At 41.9% G+C, this 21,261-nt stretch overlaps 1 protein-coding gene across 1 annotated transcript; it reads left to right on the top strand.

The window, feature by feature from the left end:
- The first annotated feature begins 156 nt into the window (after positions 1–156).
- HSP90B1 (heat shock protein 90 beta family member 1) lies at positions 157–18,830 on the top strand. Its single transcript, XM_043562358.1, has 18 exons — positions 157–610; positions 1,632–1,734; positions 2,759–2,900; positions 3,410–3,526; positions 4,556–4,887; positions 9,581–9,692; positions 9,902–10,021; positions 10,514–10,630; positions 12,852–12,989; positions 13,073–13,150; positions 13,475–13,540; positions 14,142–14,411; positions 14,662–14,907; positions 15,775–15,911; positions 17,264–17,342; positions 17,434–17,589; positions 17,854–17,976; positions 18,531–18,830. Exons 1-18 carry the CDS (start codon positions 562–564, stop codon positions 18,558–18,560), a joined length of 2,415 nt encoding a protein of 804 aa, XP_043418293.1. The 5' UTR covers positions 157–561; the 3' UTR covers positions 18,561–18,830.
- Positions 18,831–21,261: the final 2,431 nt, after the last annotated feature.

Below are 21,261 nucleotides of genomic sequence, written 5' to 3' on the forward strand. Positions count from 1 at the left end.
ATTCCCACCGTGACCCCACGGTAGACCGGGAAAGAGTGAAGAACCGTTGCCATGACTACCGTTTCCCCTGGTCACGGAATAAACGCGCTCGAGGATCCGGAAGTGGTTCCTCTGCGACCTCTCCAAAAGAGAGGATGTGTTCAGTGCTGACGTTCATTGGGTCGTTTCACTTGGAGGCCGAAGCTTCCCAGGCAAAGGGGCGGTCCTGTGTGAGAGGGGCCCGCGGAGCCATTTGATTGGAAAAGAGAAGCTAAGGTTGACCAATCGGAGGGAGCCACGCTTCGGGCATCGGGCACCGCACCTGGACAGCTCCGATTGGTTTACTGCGGTCCCCCCCACGAGTCCCCATTGGGTGCAGAGGGTGCGTGGTGCGGCACCATTGGTGGGTTCGTGTTTCCCGTCCCCCGCCCGCGAGAGGCTGGGGTGAAAAGCGGCCCGACCTGTTTGGGGGGTAGTGGGCGGACCGCGCGGCTTGCGGTGTGAGGATCTGAGCCCCGTGGTGGGAGGTGGAGGCGGCTCCTGCGATCAAAAGGGACTTGAGACTCTCACCGGCCGCGCGCTATGAGGGCCCTGTGGGTGCTGGGCCTCTGCTGCGTCCTACTGACCTTCGGTGAGTGATCTCGGAGGAGCGGGCACCCCCGGACGCCCCCCTTCCAGCGCGGCCTCTTCTCGAAGGTTCTGGGGGCGTTGAGCCCAGGAGGGGGATAGCGGGGCCTCCGTTGGGCCTAGAGGGATCCATCGCCTTTCCTCGAAAGAGGCTCGGCTCGAGGGAGTTCGCGCACTCTCCTCTTCCTGTGGAAAGAAGAACGAGAACCGAGAACATTTAAATCCCTTGCAGATCTCCTAATATTCGCGCCTAGAGGTCTCAGCCAACTTGGGGTGGGGCGCCTCTCGGGCTCTTGGTCCCCCGGGAGCATTGCGGGTGCCCATTCCGGAGGACTTTTGTCAGACGCAGGAGCCTTCGGCCATCTGAGCTTGAGGACCCCCACCCCCCCTCCCGCGCCCCGCCACCCAGTCTTCCGAGTCTTTGACCCCGCGTTTCCTTTCTTAGGGGCTGGTCTGGGGAGCGTGGGGCTCTGAGTCAGAAGAAAGGCGGTGTCAGCGTGTTTGCTTCACTTTTGCGAGCTTCTTACCATGTCAGAATCTCATCACCTCTCTCCCCCCCGCTCAGTTGGGCCGGATTTCAGTTCCTCTCGCCAGAGGTTGCGCCAATTCTATTTGTATTCTGATCCGTGATACTGGAGGCCTAAGTTTTGGCGTGGTCACTTGGGAGGCCATGCCTTGGCCTGCGCAACACGTGTGAACGTAGAAGGGACCTGGTATCAAATCTGCTAAACTTTATTTATAAAGCTTCCCAGGGCTGCTCTAGAGACGTGATGCCCGCCCCAGCCTCCGCATTTCAGAATCTACTGGAGGGCCCCGTGTCTGAACTTAAATTTACATGTAAAAAGTATGCCAAGTGGGGTTTACATTGGGTGTTGAAAACTAGCGGATCCGTTCTCCCGTGCCCACCTCCCATACTTACCCCCTGAATTTTGCAACCTTACCCTTGCCCTGTTTGGTCATACTCCTTCTGAGAAGTACCCGAAGCAAAATGGTTACGAGTTTTCTGGTGTTAAATCTTCCTGCAGGGTCAGTCCAGGCTGATGATGAAGTGGACGTGGATGGTACAGTGGAAGAGGATCTGGGCAAAAGTAGAGAAGGCTCAAGGACAGATGATGAAGTTGTACAGAGGTTTGTGTTCTTTTGAAACTGTATGGTTGGGCCCTTGTGAATACTGGAATATAGTCGCTTCTTTTGTTGTCTTTTCTTCAAAGGTCCGGATGACCTGTAACACCCCAAATTTAAATACCTAAAAGGTCAGGGCAGTGAGCATGTTCATCCCTGAGTAGGTCCTAACTTGCGCCTAGGAATGACGGGTCACAAGGGGATGAATTTCTTTTGAAAACTGTTCTGGTAACTAGATTGTGGGACACTAGCTCTGTGACTTTTCCCAGACCGGTTGGCTTTATATTCGGTAAGTGTGTAAACTTAGTAATTTTTAAGTAACCTCTTGCCCCCAGTGTGGACCCACATATCACAAGTCTCATGCTCTACCGGCTGAGCGAGCCAGGAACCCCTGAATGTAGTAACTTTAAAAAAGATTGCTCTCAAATGAGCGGTGTTTTCAAAGTTGGCCCCTTAGGACTTAATTGGCAATTTTGTAGGCCATTAGAGGCCAAAGCTTCCCAGGCAAAGAGGCGGTCCCACATGTGAGGGAACATATAAATGGTTTTGCTTTTTATTTTTAGTAGAGGAAAGTTGGGTTTATTTTCCTGACAATTTTAAGAACCAAGTATTCGGGGCGCCTGGGTGGCGCAGTCGGTTAAGCGTCCGACTTCAGCCAGGTCACGATCTCGTGGTCCGTGGGTTCGAGCCCCGTGTCGGGCTCTGGGCTGATGGCTCAGAGCCTGGAGCCTGTTTCCGATTCTGTGTCTCCCTCTCTCTCTGCCCCTCCCCCGTTCATGCTCTGTCTCTCTCTGTCCCAAAAAAAAAAAAAAAAAAGAACCAAGTATTCTAGCTCAGTTGTTAAGGTGGTAAAATTTTATTGTGGCAAAAAGATAGAAATAGCGGGTTAGTAATATTTTATAAAGGTTTCCATTTTACCCCTTTAACCCTTAGGGCAATCTTACAAGACCACTGGGCTCTCATAGATCTATGTTTTGGAGAGAACTAAATAAGCAAGGCAGTTATTTGTTTGTCAAATTTATTTCTTTAGAGAGGAAGAAGCTATTCAGTTGGATGGATTAAATGCATCCCAAATAAGAGAACTTAGAGAGAAATCAGAAAAATTTGCCTTCCAAGCTGAAGTTAATCGAATGATGAAACTTATTATTAATTCATTGTATAAAAATAAAGAGGTAAGCAACATGTGGGTAATATTATTTTGTCTCTGTACAATAGCATACTCATTTACCCTCATAGTAAATGTACTTACATAGGAATTTCAGGTAAGTAGTTATTAGCAAAGTTTAAATACCTAGTATGTATATATAAAAATGCTCCCTATGGTGGGGGGGGGGGGTTGTTAGACATTTTTACCTTTTTCCTTTCCCCTCCAAATATGGTCATAGCCTGCCAAATAGTCCTGAGGGCATTCACACGGACAGCCCTGTGTGTTGCATACAGAAAGGTGTTAACTACTCTTACCTGTTTAGGTATCCTTTATGGTCGCTACAGTTCTTTGTGTAAAGAGCTGTGTACCTCCTTTTACCAAGAGAGTAAAGCCACTTCTGTACCATAAGGAGTCTTATTTCATAGAGTGCTTTCTGGAGTACAGAGGAGAAGTAAAATGGATTTGACATTAAATCTGATGTTTTGTGGATCTTGAGGCTAATCTAAGTGTGTGTTAACTCTGGCTTCCATTTAGATTTTCTTGAGAGAACTGATTTCAAATGCTTCTGACGCTTTAGATAAGATAAGGTTAATATCACTGACTGATGAAAATGCTCTTGCTGGAAATGAGGAACTAACTGTCAAAATTAAGGTAAGCTTAAAACAGATTTAAAGCAAAAAGAATCCTTAGCGATAGGCAATCTCCGTCAATCAGGATAGGCCAGGTTATGCTGCAGTGGGAAATAATTGCCAAGCCTAGGGGCTTAAATTGGAGTTTAACAAAATATGGCTGTGGGCCAAATCCAACCTGCTGTTTCTTTTTATAAATAAAGTTTTATCAAAACACAGCCATGCCTATTTGTGTGTTATCTATGACTGCCTTTGCACTACACATTAGGTTTGAGTGGTTGTGACAGAGACCATATGGCTCACAAGCCTAAAATACTTCCTCTCTGGCCCTTTTTCCAAAGAAGTTTGCTAACCCCTGGCTTAAATCCTCCATCAAGGCCACTGTGGCCTTTGCTTTGTATCATCCTCATTCCCGGACACAGGCCAATTGAGTAGCCACCATCTGGAGTGTAGCTGGTTGCCATGGTGCAGAGAGAGCACTTGGAGGGTCTCCCATCCTTTAAAGGCTCTAGCCTGAAAGCTACATTCCTGACTCCCTCCCACTTGGCAGCTCATTGGCCAGAACCAGTCACATGGCCTTAATAACCAAGAATGAAGTATATTCCTACTATGTTTCCAGAAGGCAGAGAGCTGGGAATATTTAGTGAAGGACATTTATCACCACAAATTGCAAATAGAGAAGTTTTGAATCCTTTTATTTTCTCTGAAAGAAATAGGCAAAATATAGAATTTTATTTTTCTTGAAAGTTTTTCTTCAGAAATAACTTGTTTTATTTAGGTCTGTCTCTGCCCTTTGACATTTAGACTAGTCTCTGCCTTCTTTATATTGCTGCTTTCTCAAATACACTGGAACTTAAGATTTTCTCTATCAAGATGCTCATGTGTAAGAGACAGTAGGCCATAAAATAGTATAAGGAAAAATAACCCAGTTTAGTTTTCTGTATGGGAATTGATGTGGCCAAAAGCGGGTAGTTCTGAATCTATAGCTTACCGTTTACTTGTCGTGCAGTGAGTATTAAGCATATCTAACTATCCCGTTCTTGCCTTTCAGTGTGACAAGGAGAAGAACCTGCTGCATGTGACAGACACCGGTGTAGGGATGACCCGGGAAGAGTTGGTTAAAAACCTTGGCACCATAGCCAAATCTGGAACCAGCGAGTTCTTAAACAAAATGACTGAGGCACAAGAAGATGGCCAGTCGACTTCTGAATTGATCGGCCAGTTTGGTGTTGGCTTCTATTCTGCCTTCCTCGTGGCTGACAAGGTTATTGTCACGTCGAAACACAACAACGATACCCAGCACATCTGGGAATCTGACTCCAATGAATTTTCTGTGATTGCTGACCCAAGAGGAAACACCCTGGGACGGGGAACAACAATTACGTGAGTGTTACTAATTCCTAATGAGAATTAACAGTCCTGGTGAGGATCTTGACTCTGAGCAAGCAGCTTATTCTGGGCCTTCATTCCTTGCCTGTACAATGAGGAAATTGACCTGTTCTCATCACTTGAGGAAATCTTTGGAGGCCCTCCTGAGGCCCAGACACAAAGAGTTATGATAGCTGCTGTACACAGAGAGCAAAAAGTCCAAAGGGTTAATTCTTCTAGGGGAGAAGGCAGTTTGGAGGTCTCACAGCAATGGGTTGATTGAGGATTTCCAGGGAAGCAAGTCTTGGGAAAGAAGCGTCAGTGGATGTAAAGGCATAGAGGCACAGCTGTTCAAGGGATTAAAGAAATTCCTCTCAGTTGGTAGTGGTTAATCATAGAATTTCTGATCAGCTTTTTTAAGGTTTTCTGAAGATATGGAGGGTGGCAAGACTGGATGAGAGGAGACTCTCTGGGTGACCACTGAAAGTACTCAACTATGGGAGTAACTGGTGTTGGGGACAGGTTGGAGAGACCAGGTGCAAATACAGAGCTTGAAGAAAGTTAATGAAAGTCCTTCTGAAGAGAATGTCTCGTTTGAGGATGGTTGTAAATTATTGAATCCAAATCGGAGTTTGGTTTAAGCCAGTAACTGTTGTCTGTATAGATGAGGCAGACCTTCTGCCCAGCATCTCTTGGTGTTTATAGCATGTGAAGGAGAACAGTTTCCTGCCTCTCCCCTGCCCCCCAACAAATACAACAGGATACTTCTACTTGCTTAATACTCCTGGAATGTCCGTATGAAGCTGCCAGCTTTGGGCCACATCAGAGAAATCGTATCTCGAGGTCATTTGACTTTTTTCTTCCTGCCAGGTGAAAATGTGCCTACATTCTCCACTTTTTTTTTCATAATTCAGTTTTAAATTTTTCAATATAAGAATTTTTAAGTATTCAGAATGTAGAAAAGCATGTATCTATCATTCTGACCAGTTTTCTTCACTGAGGAAGCGAATAGTTCTGTCTTCATTTTCATAAGTGCTCATTTAATTGAGATTAATTACATGAGTGCATTTTAATACTTCTACTGATTTATTGTTCCCAATTTCCCTTACTCTGCCTTTGTTAGTCCTAGCTCCTGCTCTCCTTAGGACACGTCGCTAATAGTCATGCCCCAGTGCCCTCTGTTAGGCGTTAGAAGAACAGAGGTAAATATCCTGTCTTAACTACAAAGAGATAGAAAAACAATGTCCCAAGAGGCGCTAATGTCGTAGGGTGCTGAGCCACAGGTGAGATTATCTAGATGGAAGTTCCACAAAAGCACACATTTGGTTGAACGTTCCATTCCCAGAGCCTAACGCTTGCAGATATTTATAAGAGTGAATAAGTAAGGGTAATCAGGACAGTCTCCTGCAGGTAACATGGATGGCTGATCAGTGAGTGAAACTTGACGAGTGCTTTCTCTGCGTGAAACTGCCATTTTTCTTCAAATCCTTTACCCAGCATTTATTCTGCAGATAACAATTTGAGTGCCTATTACCTGCTAGGGTTTAGAACTCAGTAGAGAGTAAGACCAGTGCAATCCATGCTTCCATGAGGCTCGAGTAAAGAAGAATGTGAAATAATTTCACAAATTCCAGAAAGGAAGCTAGAGCACACTTCCTTTATCAGGAGGACCTTCTGGGGGCGCCTGACTGACTCAGTCAGTAGAACGTGCTACTCGTGACCTCGGGATTGTAAGTTCGAGCCCCACATTGAATGTAGAGATGACTTAAAGTCTCGGGGCCCTTGGGTGGCTCAGTTGGTCAAGCGTCTGACTTTTGATTTTGGCACAGCTCATGATCTCACAGTTCTTGAGTTCGAGCCCCATATCAGGCTCTGCGCTGACAGTCAGAAATTCTTTCTCTCTACCCCTCCCCTGCTTGTGTTCTCTCTCTCTTTCCCTCTCTCAAAATAAATAAATAAACTTTATTTATAAAACAAGAATAAAATCTTGAGGGGCACCTGAAGGGCTCAGTCGGTTAAGTGTCCAACTTTTGGGTTTGGCCGAGATCGTTATCTCACAATCTAAATGACTGTGCTGACAGTGTGGAGCCTGCTTCGGATTCTCTCGCTCTCACTCTCAAAATAAACCAACATTAAAAAGTAATCTTTTTTTAAAGTTGGGGGGAGCTTGCTGAAATAAGGGTAAGTTAGATTCAGATATTCTAGGAAGCAAGCACAGTATATGTTGGAAGTTCCAAAGGCAAGAGGCCCATTTAAGGAACTGAAAGTCTAGACTGGACAAACTAAAGAGAAGACAAAGTGATGAGGTCAAGGTTCTACCTTATATATATGACTTCATCTTCTATTAGACCAATGAAATAGAAGCCTTCAAACAATTCAGTTGCTACCTACTCTTTCTATTCCTAGCCTTAAATTAGCCCTAGCCCGCATACCCTTATGAGAAATTTTGTGAGGATTGAATGAGATCATGAAAGGAGCATCCAGTAAGTACTAACTAGTACATGTGCTTCTGTCCTTGCTACTGCAAGGGAGGTATTCTGCATTGTTCCCTAAAGCTGGTCATTACGTCCAATCTGCTGCTTCTCTCCTCCTCCCTCCTCAGAGGCTAAGCATGAATTAATTCCAGCCCCATCGTTTAAAGGCAGCCTTTCCCACATGCTCCCTCTTTACCATCAAAACCTAAACATGTTCAAGTCTCCGTGGGGAAGGAAGAGAGGCAGGTAGTGCCACACCCCCGTCTACTGTCAGGCATATCATGACTGTATCCACCACGTTTCCATTGAAATAAGTCCTCAGTAATCTTGTTGCTAAATCCATTGGATTCAGGGGGGTTTTAATTCACATTGGTCCCAGCAATAGAGTCCTTTTGTTCTTAGTTTTCCTCTTGTGTTTTGGTGTCTACTGCATACCCCTTAAGACAATCGCGTAGTTTCAGTGACCCTGGGTATCTTTTCGTTTCTTTCCCTGTTGCTTAAATGTTGACAGTATCTCTCAAAGGTAACTCTTCAGCCCTTTCTCCTTACCTTTGTGTTCCTTATGCAGCCTTCCTACCGTCATGGATTCAGCTTCCAGTTCTCGCTCAGGGTCCTCAAATCTGTATTCTTAGTCTGGATCAGAGGTCAGCTGACTTTTTCCTAAAGGACCAGCTTGTAAATGTTTTTAAGCATTTGGATGGTAGGATCTGTCACATGTCACACAACTCTGATGTTCTTGCTGGAAAGCGACCATAGACAATATACGATAAGGGTGTGTCCCAGTAAAATTTCTTACAGGTGCCAGCCATAGTTGGCAAACCCTTGGTCTATATGTTCCTACTGGGCTCTGCACTCATATATCTAATTGCCTTTTAAATATGTCTGAGATGTAACCATCAGCTTCAACTTGGATCCACAACTGCACTCTCCTCCAGCCCCTCATCACCCAGATATTGCTCTGAAACCAGAGACTTGGCCACTCTCTAAGCTTTGTCATCATGAACTATCTACCTGTTGGTGATGCTACTACATTGTAAGCTTTTTGAAGCAAGAAGAGACCCATGATAGGGGCACCTGGGTGGCTCAGTTGGTTAAGCGTCCGACTTCAGCTCAGGTCATGATCTCGCGGTCCGTGGGTTCGAGCCCCACGTCGGGCTCTGGGCTGATGGCTCAGAGCCTGGAGCCTGCTTCTGATTCTGTGTCTCCCTCTCTCTCTGCCCCTCCCCCATTCATGCTCTGTCTCTCTCTGTCTGAAAAATAAACAAAAACATTAAAAAAAAAATTAAAAAAAAAAAGAGACCCATGATACAACATTGCCCCTGTTTATTAGGGACACTCCCGTACATGGGCTCCCCACTGGGTCTGAAGGTATGTTCTGAGGTGTTTGGTGAGTGGAGGAGGATTCCTGCAGAAAGGACAGTAAGTGAGGAAGAAGAGGAAACAACTGCAGCTTTCAGTGTTAGAGTTATCGAAGCCAGTGCTGTTCAGTCGAACTCTGGAAATACTCCACCCCTGCACTGTCCAGTATGACTGTGCAACTAAAGAACTAACCTTAAGTTTTGTTTAAATAAAATGTGGCTGGTTGACTGTTTTGGTCAGTGGAGATATGAACACTATTTTGGATTAGTTTTGTAGCTTTTTTAAGGAACATGTTTTTATTAAGGGTTCACTATAGGAGAGGCTTTTTTTTTTTTTTTTAAGATTTTATTTTTGGGTAATGTCTACACCCAGTGTTCGAACTCACGACCCTGATGTCAAATGTCTCCTGCTCTTCTGGCTGAGCCAGCCAGGCACCCCTGCATTTGCTTATCTATAATGATAATTTGGTTTTGAGAGCAACTATCAGAGTGCTTGTAATTCCATTTTTTTCTCCAGAATGTTTCAGTGCCTTCTCACCTTGAGCTAGCTTAACGTGTCAGTTCTTCAAATGAAAAACAAAAAAACTAACATGTTGAGAAGGTTGGGACATTGGCACTTTTTATTTGGGACTAAGGATATTTTTCACACAAGGAATGCAAGGAAGATTCTTCCCTGTGTTGTACTCATATCTGGTATATGGAGCCATATATGACTCATAAACCATCACTGGTGATGAGAGTTTTTAACATGAAAAACAGGGGCCATCTTGGATTATGCCAAACTGTTAGCATTGTCAGGAAGGTATTTAGATTAATTTATAATCAAATCTTTTAAACCAAGGATGTCTTTCTAAACCTGTCTTGTTTTCTTTACAGCCTTGTTTTAAAAGAAGAAGCATCTGATTACCTTGAATTAGATACAATTAAAAATCTTGTCAAGAAATATTCACAGTTTATAAACTTCCCTATTTATGTGTGGAGCAGCAAGGTAAATCTACATTGATACAAATTCATATGTGCTGCGTTGGCACATATTTAAATCTTTAACCCTTAAGAGCCATGTTTGCTCTTTCAGTATGGGGATACTCGGGTTTTCTTCTGGAAGACCTGTTTGTTGGAGCTGTAATTTTGTTTCATATCCTCGATGAAATCAGGATTATTAAATAAATGAATTTCACCATAATTCTGCTTCACTAGACTGAAACTGTTGAGGAACCCATGGAAGAAGAAGAAGCAGCAAAAGAAGAAAAGGAAGATTCTGATGATGAAGCTGCAGTGGAAGAAGAAGAAGAGGAAAAAAAACCAAAAACCAAAAAAGTAAGTCTGGTTCATCTCCACACTAAAATGCTGTTTAAGGTATGTTCAAGAAAATACAAAAATCCAAGTATGCACAGACTGATCTGGGTTCAGTTTTCATTAATTCTTAAAGGGCTTTTTCTCTCCAAATGGTAAGTCCATAGACCCAACTTTTAAAAACAAGGACTAAGTTTATTTGTTAGTGTTTGTGTTTTCTACCTCTGGAAAGTTTTAAGTAGCAAACACCGATCATTTTTATATATATCATTGGTTATAGTAATGATAACCAATTGCCTTCTTTGTGTTAAAGATCAATCTTAAATGTTGAGAAAAATGGCTTTTTTTTTTTGAGAGAGAGATTTTTTTGATCCCACTGTCAGGACCCATAGTAGATTAGGAGTGTCCTTTGGTGTTTCCCACATTTGTTTGCAATGTCCTGAAGTTCTAGGTAGCACTTGTACTGTATAACTGCTGCTGAGTGCTGGGGCTGCTAATCATGTCCTGTAACTTCAGGTTGAAAAGACTGTCTGGGATTGGGAACTTATGAATGACATCAAACCGATCTGGCAGAGACCATCAAAAGAAGTAGAAGATGATGAATACAAAGCTTTCTACAAATCATTTTCAAAGGTAAATATTACTTTAGAACGTGATGAACATTACTAAGTCAAAACATTTTTAAATGGTGTTATAACTCTTTCAACACAGTCGGTTTCTGTTTAATCTTGTTTGTTTTATATTATGCATCTTAAAAATTTAAGGAGTCTCTAGGCTTCACCACATTGCCAACAGGTCTGTGTTACCAAAAGGATTAACAACTGCCTTCGTGTTTAGGCAGATGACTTCCATAGAACATCATATCTTGTATTGAATGGCTTTTAGCATCATTGGGTCTTTTTTCCATTTCCAAGAATGAATATTTTTTATCTGATTATAGTTGAGACAAAATGTTACATTAGTTTCAGGTGTAGAACACCAAGTCCGTGTGTCTCCACAGTATGCTCTGTTCACCACGAATGTCACCAGCGTCTGTCCCCATACAGTGCTGTTACAGTACCATTGACTATTCCTTCTGCTATACCTTTTACTCCTGTGACTTAGTCGTTCCAGACCTGGAAGCCTGTGCCTCCCGCTCCCCTTCACCTATTTTGCCCATCCCCCACTCCTCCTCTCTGGCAACCATCCGTTTGCTCTCTGTGTCTATAGGTCTAATTTTGCTGTTTGTTGGTTTATTCATTTGGCTTTTTTTAAATTTTTTTTTTTTCAACGTTTATTTATTTTTGGGACAGAGAGAGACAGAGCATGAATGGGAGAGGGGCAGAGAGAGAGGGAGACACAGAATCGGAAACAGGCTCCAGGCTCTGAGCCATCAGCCCAGAGCCCGACGCGGGGCTCAAACTCACGGACCGTGAGATCGTGACCTGGCTGAAGTCGGACGCTTAACCGACTGCGCCACCCAGGCGCCCCTATTCATTTGGCTTTTAACATCACCTTTAAAGAGCCTGTTTACAACCTCAGATCTTTATTGTGAGGTCATATTCTTAGGAATAATTACTAAATCTGTTTCTTTGCCTATTTCCTTTTACTGATCCCATCTTTTAAGTGAAGAATCTAAAACTAGCATGGATTAGGATTGTTTGAAGTTCATATTTCCCCATACAGCATTTTGTACTAAACAGAATAGTTTAATAAGCTTAGCATGGCTAGATAAAACTTAATATTCTGCGGTTATGTTTGTTCTTTAATCTTTATTCCATCCCTTCCTTGCTCTCCTCGTGTTAGCATCCAACCATCTTTTACATTTCACCTCTTAAAAATTCCCCTTGGTTCTACTAGAACTCCACTTTTATTCTCTTGAACCATAGTTAGTCCTGGTGTATACAAACATAACGTACTTTCGTCAAGGACAGCTGTATTAGAAATAGAATGTGAGCTACTGGGGTGCCTGGGTGGCACGTCTGACTTCACCATCTCTGGGTTTGAGCCTCGCATCTGGCTCCACACTCTTAAGTGCTTGGGATTCTCTTGCTCTACCTCTCTCTCTGCCTCTTCCCCACTTGCACACACGTGATCTCTCTTAAATAAGCTTTAAAAAAAAAAAAAAAAACCTAATGTGAGCCACATCTGTGATTCTTAACTTCTTAGAAGCATGTTTTTTTTTAAAGTCGAAACAGGCATAGTTAATTTTTAATGATAAGTCTGATTTAACCTAACATACCCAAAATAGTTCAACACGTAATCATTATTTAAAAACTTAAACACATTTTACTTTGTTTTGTTTTGTACTGGATCTTCAAAGTCTGGTTGTAGATTTCATACTTAACATGTATCTCAATTCGGATTAGCCACGTTTCAAGTGTTAGTACCCACATGTGGGTACTGTAGTGGATAATGCAGATCTAGGGAATTCGTCTTTAGGATTTATTTACATACCTCTTTACATCCACTGCTCTAGTCCATATCCCAGTGGAAGAAATGTATTCCCGAGTACTTATTTCTGGTTGAGCAGTACACTCATGAAGCATTGTATATTGTTATTTAGATAGGATCAGGGCTTTCATACCCTGTTCTCTGACACATGTGAAACCTAGACCCATGCATCTTTCCCCCAGTTTAAGAGATTGAGTGACACTGTGGACGGTCATCAGCAAAACCACCATGTCTAGCCAGTTTATAGGAGAGCAGTCCTAGCCGTTTCTTCCCTACATTCCTCTCTCCACCCCCATTTGTTTGGTAAGGGGACTCTTGTTAGTTAAATGCTAAACTAAATGTCTACCACATAATAAATCACTTAGCCTTTGCAATGCCTTTTTCCGGTGCCTTTGAATGACTAAATGCCAACTTTCCATAGGAAAGTGATGACCCCATGGCTTACATCCACTTTACTGCTGAAGGGGAAGTTACCTTCAAATCCATTTTATTCGTACCTACATCTGCTCCTCGTGGTCTGTTTGATGAATATGGATCGAAGAAGAGTGATTACATTAAGGTGAGTTTTTAAGTTGTAACGACTGGGTTTAAAATTTGAAGGTATAATTTCCAGAAAGTGACCTTTTCTTGGTCTCTGCTTAGCTCTATGTGCGCCGAGTATTCATCACAGACGACTTCCATGACATGATGCCCAAGTACCTTAATTTTGTCAAGGGTGTTGTAAGTATCTGAAGACTATGAGGAAAGGGGTCGTTAAACACGGGAGGGGCGCCTGGGTGGCTCAGTCAGTTAAGTGTCTGACTCTTGGCTTCGGCTCAGGTCATGATCTCATAGTTTGTGAGTTTGAGCCCCAAGTCAGGCTCCAAGCTGACCTTGTAGAGCCTGTTTGGGATTCTTCCTCTCTCCCCCACTTCCTCCCACCCTCTTTAAATAAATAAATAAGCTTAAAAAGGCAGGGAACAGAAGTACTTTTTTGGTTTGTTGGTTTGGATTTTTTTTCCCAGTGTTTCTGTTGCTCACTGAACTTTCTTTTGCCATCTGAAGGTGGACTCAGATGATCTCCCCTTGAATGTTTCCCGGGAAACTCTTCAGCAACATAAACTGCTTAAGGTGAGTGTCTCTGGGAAGAGACTAGCTGGTTTCTTTCCTCTTTGAGTGGGCTGTGAAGAACAGGCAGCATTAACAGAGTCCCCAGATTTTGAGACCAGTCCTTGGCTCTTTAGCTGAAGAACTTAATTTTACTCTAGAATTATTAAATCCTAAGAATCTGATTGTTTTTCACCCAATATTTTATAAAAGTTTCAAACATACAGAAAAGTTGAGTGAATTGTGTAGTAAACACCCACACAGAACCACTACCCAGAATATAAACATGAGGGGTCATTCCAGGGTTCTGGGATCAAGCCCTGCGTCAGGCTCTGCACTGAGCACAGAGACTGCTCTAGATTCTCCCACCCTACCCCTCTCCCCTGCTTGCATGCTCTCTAAACATTTATAAACATTAAAACAATCTTGGGACTATTTCCACTGACAACCCATTTCTGCTCAGTCTCACATAGATTGCTTACCGTTCCCTGCCACTTGAGAAATGGCAGTGACGAGGCCGTGTCTTTCTATCTTTCACCACTGCTCCCCGATGCTCTCACATAGGGAAGGTTCTCAAAAGTTTGAGACCACATTCACTAATGAATTATTCTTTAATTGTATTTAGGTGATTAGAAAGAAGCTTGTCCGTAAAACTCTGGACATGATCAAGAAGATTGCTGATGAGAAGTACAATGATACTTTTTGGAAAGAATTCGGTACCAACATCAAGCTCGGTGTGATTGAAGACCACTCAAATCGAACACGTCTTGCAAAACTCCTTAGGTTCCAGTCTTCTCATCATCCAAGTGACATTACGAGTCTAGATCAGTATGTGGAAAGAATGAAGGAGAAACAAGACAAAATCTACTTCATGGCTGGGTCCAGCAGGAAAGAGGTAAGTTGAACTCCAGCTGTCAGGCATCCTGGTATGTAGCCAACTCCTGAGAAAAAAAAGAACTTAATTGTGATGGTGGCCTGGAGTCATTATAAGGCCTGCTCAGCCACTGACAGGAAAGTCATTTATACTCTCTGCACCTCTTATTTCCCCACCTGTAAAATGGGGTTGTTAGTTCTAGATAAATGTAGCTACTGGGGTATATACCAGGGGTAGACTTGGAAACTTTATCGCTTTCTTAATTTTATAGGCTGAATCTTCTCCATTTGTTGAGCGACTTCTGAAAAAGGGCTATGAAGTGATTTATCTCACAGAACCTGTGGACGAATACTGCATTCAGGCTCTTCCGGAGTTTGATGGGAAAAGGTTCCAGAATGTTGCCAAGGAAGGAGTGAAATTTGATGAAAGTGAGAAAACTAAGGAGAGTCGTGAAGCAGTTGAGAAAGAATTTGAGCCTCTGCTCAATTGGATGAAAGATAAAGCTCTCAAGGACAAGGTATTCTTCTGGGAGTTAAAACCTGTGAAATTTTAGCATCTGCATTTTATTTTTTTTAACGTTTGTTTCTTTATTTTGAGAGAAAGCTCAAGCTGGGAAGGGGCAGAGAGCGGGAAAAGTTGCACAGAACAACATTTAATATAGTGGTTAAATTTTGGGGAGGATGAGCTTAAAATTACAAACTACAGGGACACCTGGTTAGAGTAGTCTGTAGAGCTTAACACCTCTTGATCTCGGTGTCCTGAGTTTGAGTCCCACATTGGGTATAGAGCCTACTTTATGTATGTATGTATGTATGTATGTATATTTTTGAGAGAGACAGAGACAGAATGTGAGTGGGTTGGGGCAGAGAGAGAGGGAGGCACAGAATCTGAAGTAGGCTCCAGGCTGTCAGCACAGAGCCTGACGTGGGGCTCGAACTCACGAGCTGTGAGATCATGACCTCAGCCGAAGTCGGACGCTCAACTGACTGAGCCACGCAGGCACCCCAATAGAGCCTACTTTAAAAAAAGGTTTATAAACTACAAAGAATTAAAAGGATAATAATGGCTATTGTGTACAGTTCTGTTATTTTTTTTTTTTTTTTGTAACTGAATGTTTTCTGTAGTTTAATACTGCCTTTGTGGTAACTTAAATTTTTATTGGTTGAATTTAAGTCTTCTGTGTGTTTAAAAGTTGGTGTTTATTTTTGACCAAAAAAATTTCTATTATTAAATGTCGAGAGTTTCCTAAGAATCTGAATAAGAGGTATTTTTATGCTTGTATTTGATCTTAAGTGATGAATCCTTAAGGGATTGAAATGCAGTTACTGAATGACCTTAACTATTGGTATTTACATGTATCTAACTTTTGATTTCTTATCTTAAGATTGAAAAGGCCGTGGTATCTCAACGTCTGACAGAGTCTCCTTGTGCTCTTGTGGCCAGCCAGTATGGGTGGTCTGGCAACATGGAGAGAATCATGAAAGCTCAAGCCTACCAGACGGGCAAGGACATCTCTACAAAGTAAGCATCCTTGGGAAGGTCCCTGCAAGGTATTCGTTCTTAGCCAGCCTTCCTTTTGTAGACCATGCCAGCGAAGAACTGATGTGTTTTTAAGTGGCCACCACTATCGGTTAGATAAAAGAGGAGACAAGTTTACAGAGGTATTCCTCTGACATTAGATTGATAAAGGAAAGGTGTTGAACTCATGATTTATTTTAAGGTATTTTTATTTACAAATGGAAATGCAGTCTGTTACGTATATTGTCCATTGCTTTTGCATATCCTTGGCCTGGTATGTGTACTTCATTTTTAGATATTAATAGTTAACAGATGAGGTAATGATCTTGTCATTTGTCAAATGAGTTACATGCTTTTTAACTGCCATCCCTCCTTCCCCAAATAGTATGCCCTGCAAAATAAAGGGTAAAAGACCCGTGGGTGAACAAGTTTATGAACTCAAGGGCTGAGTGCTGGACGTACACTGGGTCTTCAGGTGCCCTTTATTTTCAGGGAATATATATATGTCACATTTATATTGTAATGTCACAGCAGTGGTCTTGAAAATGATTTCTTCCCTGCTTTTATTCTCCCGTCTCCCATCTGGAATGTCTTTCTGTTTGCTCTCTGCTCATGTTTTCCCCAAGGCCTAGCTGAAGGATTCTTCTCACAAGTGTAGTCTCCATGATCACAATTTCAAAACTCTGTATATATGAAGTATATTTCATATCTAGTGAGACTCCCTAATATATGTTTCAACAGTAAAGTGCAAAAATGGTGTCTTGCTTCTGTGTCTTATCCCCCTGAAGACTTTACAGATTATAAAGTTAAGGTGGAAAATAGGTTTCTGCTTATATTCCGTTGTAACAGTATAGTAGCCATTAAATAAATGTTCATTTATTTCAGTCATTATGAACAGGAAGTTCCCTTCCATTCAGTGAGCAAACACCTGCTGTGTCTGTCCACAGTGAATAGATATCACTGCTCTCTTTTTGCCATTCAGACCAGTCAGGATAACAAACCAAGTCTTAATCTTCTAAATTCTGCATCTGTAATGGGTTTACCCCGCGAGGGGTAGATGCAGTTCCTCCTGTCCTCCTCTCTAGGAGGGAGACCAGTCACAGCTGACAGAAAACTAACGGTATGAAGGTATATTTAGAATGCATTGGGAACTCCGCTCAGATAAAGAAACAACTAATGTGTCTTGGAACCATATTGGTGAAGGCATCGTGGAGAAGGTACTAAAAGGCAGAACACGGTGTCGTGTAGCGATATAAATTTTCCAAGAGCTATGTATAATTTTAAAAATTTATAGAATGTGGGAAATGTACGGAGCCTGAAGTTTGACGTTAATGTTCGTTTTTACCCCTTACCAGTTACTATGCCAGCCAGAAGAAAACATTTGAAATTAATCCCAGACATCCCCTGATCAAAGACATGCTTCGACGAGTGAAGGTGATTAATACTGTAGCCATACTCCTTCATCTTTTCGTTGGGATACTTTGTACCTTTTAATATTAATCAGATGTCACTTCTTTCATCTCAGGAAGATGAAGATGATAAGACCGTTTCAGATCTTGCTGTGGTTTTGTTTGAAACGGCAACACTACGGTCAGGATATCTGTTACCAGACACTAAAGCCTATGGAGATCGAATAGAAAGAATGCTTCGCCTCAGTTTAAACATTGACCCTGATGCAAAGGTTTGAAATAATTTATAAAATGTTTGACTCCCCAGTGCCACACGCGGTGCTAGAATTAATAAGAAATTCCCTTTTATATCTTTTTTTTTTTTTATCTGTCTCCCTTTGCTAGCTTGACTGTTGAGTCTAATTAGCGGATTTACTGTGCAGTTCTGGATAAAACAGGAGTGAAGTTAATTCTGATGTTAGTACGTTTGAATGAACAAAGTGGAAATAGATCCAAGGTATTGGATCCATTAATGAGCTTATAAATGGTGCCCTTAGGTGGAAGAAGAACCCGAAGAAGAACCTGAAGAAACAACAGAGGACACCACAGAAGACACAGAGCAGGACGAAGAAGAAGAAATGGATGCAGGAGCAGATGAAGAAGAACAGGAAACAGTAAAGGTATACATAGCAAGTCAAGAATGGGACTTGCATTTTAGTTCTTGCAAAACTAGGCAAACTTTTATTTTCAGTTCTGTCATTAGGACTGCATAGCTTCTAGAAGTCAGACAGGAAATCTCCAAAATAGGCATCTAATGATGAAATTCAAAAGCTGGAGCAGCTCCTTTTTTTCTGTTTAAAGTGTATACTTTCAGCTGCCCGCTCCTTTTGTTCCTTTATTTTAGCCATCCAGTCCTGAGACATTGTTAAACAGATTTTCCCTTAGCCCACAAGGCTTCTGTATTCTCTGCCACTGGCTTCTGCCTTCGTCTATGGCAGCATGAGGCCGATGGAAATTTTTGATTATTTCTGTTCAGGAGTCATTTATCTTACTGTTAAGTTCGAAATGATCCCGCAGATTGACAAATGTCGTTCTAGCCTACAGCTGAAATAATGGAAATACGCTAGGCCCATTTCAATTGTTTCTTCATACACGTACCTTCTGTGAGCTAAGGTTTTTTTTTTGCTAGTTTTTAATGTCGTCTAAGTTTTTTTTTTTTTTTTTATTTTCACAGAAATCTACAGCTGAAAAAGATGAATTATAAATTATACTCTCACCATTTGGATCCTGTGTGGAGAGGGAATGTGAAATTTAAGTCATTTCTTTTGGGAGAGACTTGTTTTGGATGCTCCCCCCAGCCCCCTTCACCCCTGCACTGTAAAATGTTGGGATTGTGGGTCACAGAAAGAAGTGGGTTTTTTAGTTGAATTTTTTTTTAACATTCCTCATGAATGTAAATTTGTACTATTTAACTGACTATTCTTGGTGTAAAATCTTGTCATGTGTATAAAAATAAAAAAGATCCCAAATACTATGTCTTGCCTGTCTTCATAATGATTATGTAGAACTATGTATACTTGGTCGATTTTTTGTTTTTAAATCCTGTGTTTGGGGTTTTTTTTCTCTTATAAAAGTAATTCATACATACCAAAAAGTCTTTTTTAAAACTAGTATTTTAAAAAGTCACCTATATAGAGAAAAGATAATGTTCCTTACAGAAGAATTCCAAAAAAACAGGTAGATAGATGCTCCCCCCGCCCTTGCAGGAGGTGGAGCTTAAACTCCTTTCCTTTCTGAAAGATGGCTAGACTTAGTAGCTGTCCTCTAGCAGACAGAAAGGGAAAATCATTTCTTTGTAGCAGAGAAACCTGGCAGAAGCTACCTTAACCTAGTGATCAAGGTTAATAGCAGTGATTTCCTGTATCCCTGTCAGGATACGGTAAGGGTAAGTCTGGTGTATAATATAGTCAATGGTTCCTTGGCTTTGACACCTACACCATGGTGATGTAAGAGGATGGCATCCATGGAAACAGGGAGAAGGCACGTGGGGATTCTACTATCTTTGCAGTTTTCCTGTAAATCTAGAGTTACTCCAAAATAAGACTGTCTCTTAAAACACCCATAATCCTACAACAGAGATAACTAGATAATGAGTGCTGGTCCTCAGCAAGTGTGATCATTTAATTTCTTTTGAAGTGTATTATTTATGAGAAACTGGTTTCTGTACTTTGACTAGTTGTGTAGCCATCTGAAATGGTAGTCTTACTTAACTGCGGCTAGGGAGAGAAAACCTGAGTTGTATATTCAGAGATCATATGTGTGAGAGGAAATTCTGTGGAAACTAACTTTACTATGATAACTTTAATATTAACTATAATACAACTTCACTGTTTTGTTAGGGACTGAATTTTCCTGATGATCTAGGACGCTTTTCTGGGCTTCTTGTATTTCTGTTGGTTGTATGCTTCCTACTCCTCCCTCCAAGCTATTTTTCTAGGGTTAATTTGCAATAATCACTTTAATGGCTACCTTACTTGAATGTGTATCTTTTTTAAAGTCTGTTTCTTTTAAGAAATAAAACGGAGCTCCATCAGTCATCGTCATCAGGAAACATGCTTATAGTTAAGATGTGGCTTCTTTTTGTGATACGATGTTATATTATTAGCTATTAGTTGTACTAGTTTCCAATTTTTTGGCCACTATAGATTACCATTTTTAATAAAGATTGTTATAAAGAAATTAAAGCCATTGCATTGCATTCAATTAATAACATCTGAAACTTGCTCTTCAGAGTCTTCCAATTGCAAATTCTGAGTTTCCATTGTTTCCAGCAGGAAGCTTAGAAAGCATCGTACTCCCTCAGTTTTTGGAAAAGCGACCAGCTACGTCCAAGACACCTTGCACAACTGTTTGACCTAATTTAATTACCAAATAACTTGCAACTGGTCCATCTTGAGTTGTTTTCTCCCACAGCTTTATTAAGGAAGAATCTAGTACTACTTTTGATTTTTGGTTTGTAGGTCACCGATTTGGTTCTCCAGGAAGCACTAGAATGGAGTTTTTAGTATACAGGATGTTCGTTAAGGAGTGCGCTTAAATCAGCACCTGTGGAAGGAAAGGAAATGGGATGGAGCAGAGGGAGAAGGAGAGAAGCAACGCATGTCCAAAGATGGCCCCAGCCAGCCCACAGGGAACTGAGCCACAAGGGGCCCCTCAGAGTGGTGCCGAATGGCAGGAGGTATGTGGCTCTGAGCAAGGCCACTCTAGCTGATAAAATCCCTGCAGAGGCCAAGACAACCAAAGGCTGCTCCGTGATCAGCATTTACGGCCTTATTTACTGCCTTTCCTCAGGGAGTCTATTCCCGCATTTCCATGGCCGCCATAATGTATATTTTTCATAACGGGTTAACTTCAAAACAGGAATACATACATACTTTGGTGAAAGTCACTTAGAATCCTTAGAATTAGCACTTTACTGGGGTGCTCAGTCAGTTAAGCATCTGACTCTTGGTTTCACCTCAGGTCATGATCTCAAGTTTGTGAGTTCAAGCCCTGCATTGGGCTCTGTGCTGACCCGGCAGAGCCTGCTTGGGATTCTCTCTGCCCCTCCCCCACTTGCTTAATCTCTCAAAAATAAACAAACATGAAGAAAAAAAAAAATTCTGAAAAACTTTCTTGGAAAAATAGCCCTAAATAGAGAGCCAACTGCTCTATCAATTACTTTTGTCCTTTATAAACTCAGAGGAAGACTTGAAATACGTATATTACTTTCCTAGGGCTGCCATAACAAAGTACCACCAACTGGGTGGCTTAAACCAACAGAAATGGATTCCCTCACAGTTCCGGAGGCCAGAGGTCTTAAACTCCAGGTGTCAGCCAGGCCGCGCGCTGAGACTCTGGCTAGAATCCCTCCTTGCTTCTTCCTGGCTTCTGGTGGTGGTCCGCCATCCTTGGTGCTCCTGGGA

Source organism: Prionailurus bengalensis, chromosome B4, assembly GCF_016509475.1.
Source record: "Prionailurus bengalensis isolate Pbe53 chromosome B4, Fcat_Pben_1.1_paternal_pri, whole genome shotgun sequence".
NCBI classification, from domain to species: Eukaryota; Metazoa; Chordata; class Mammalia; order Carnivora; family Felidae; genus Prionailurus; species Prionailurus bengalensis.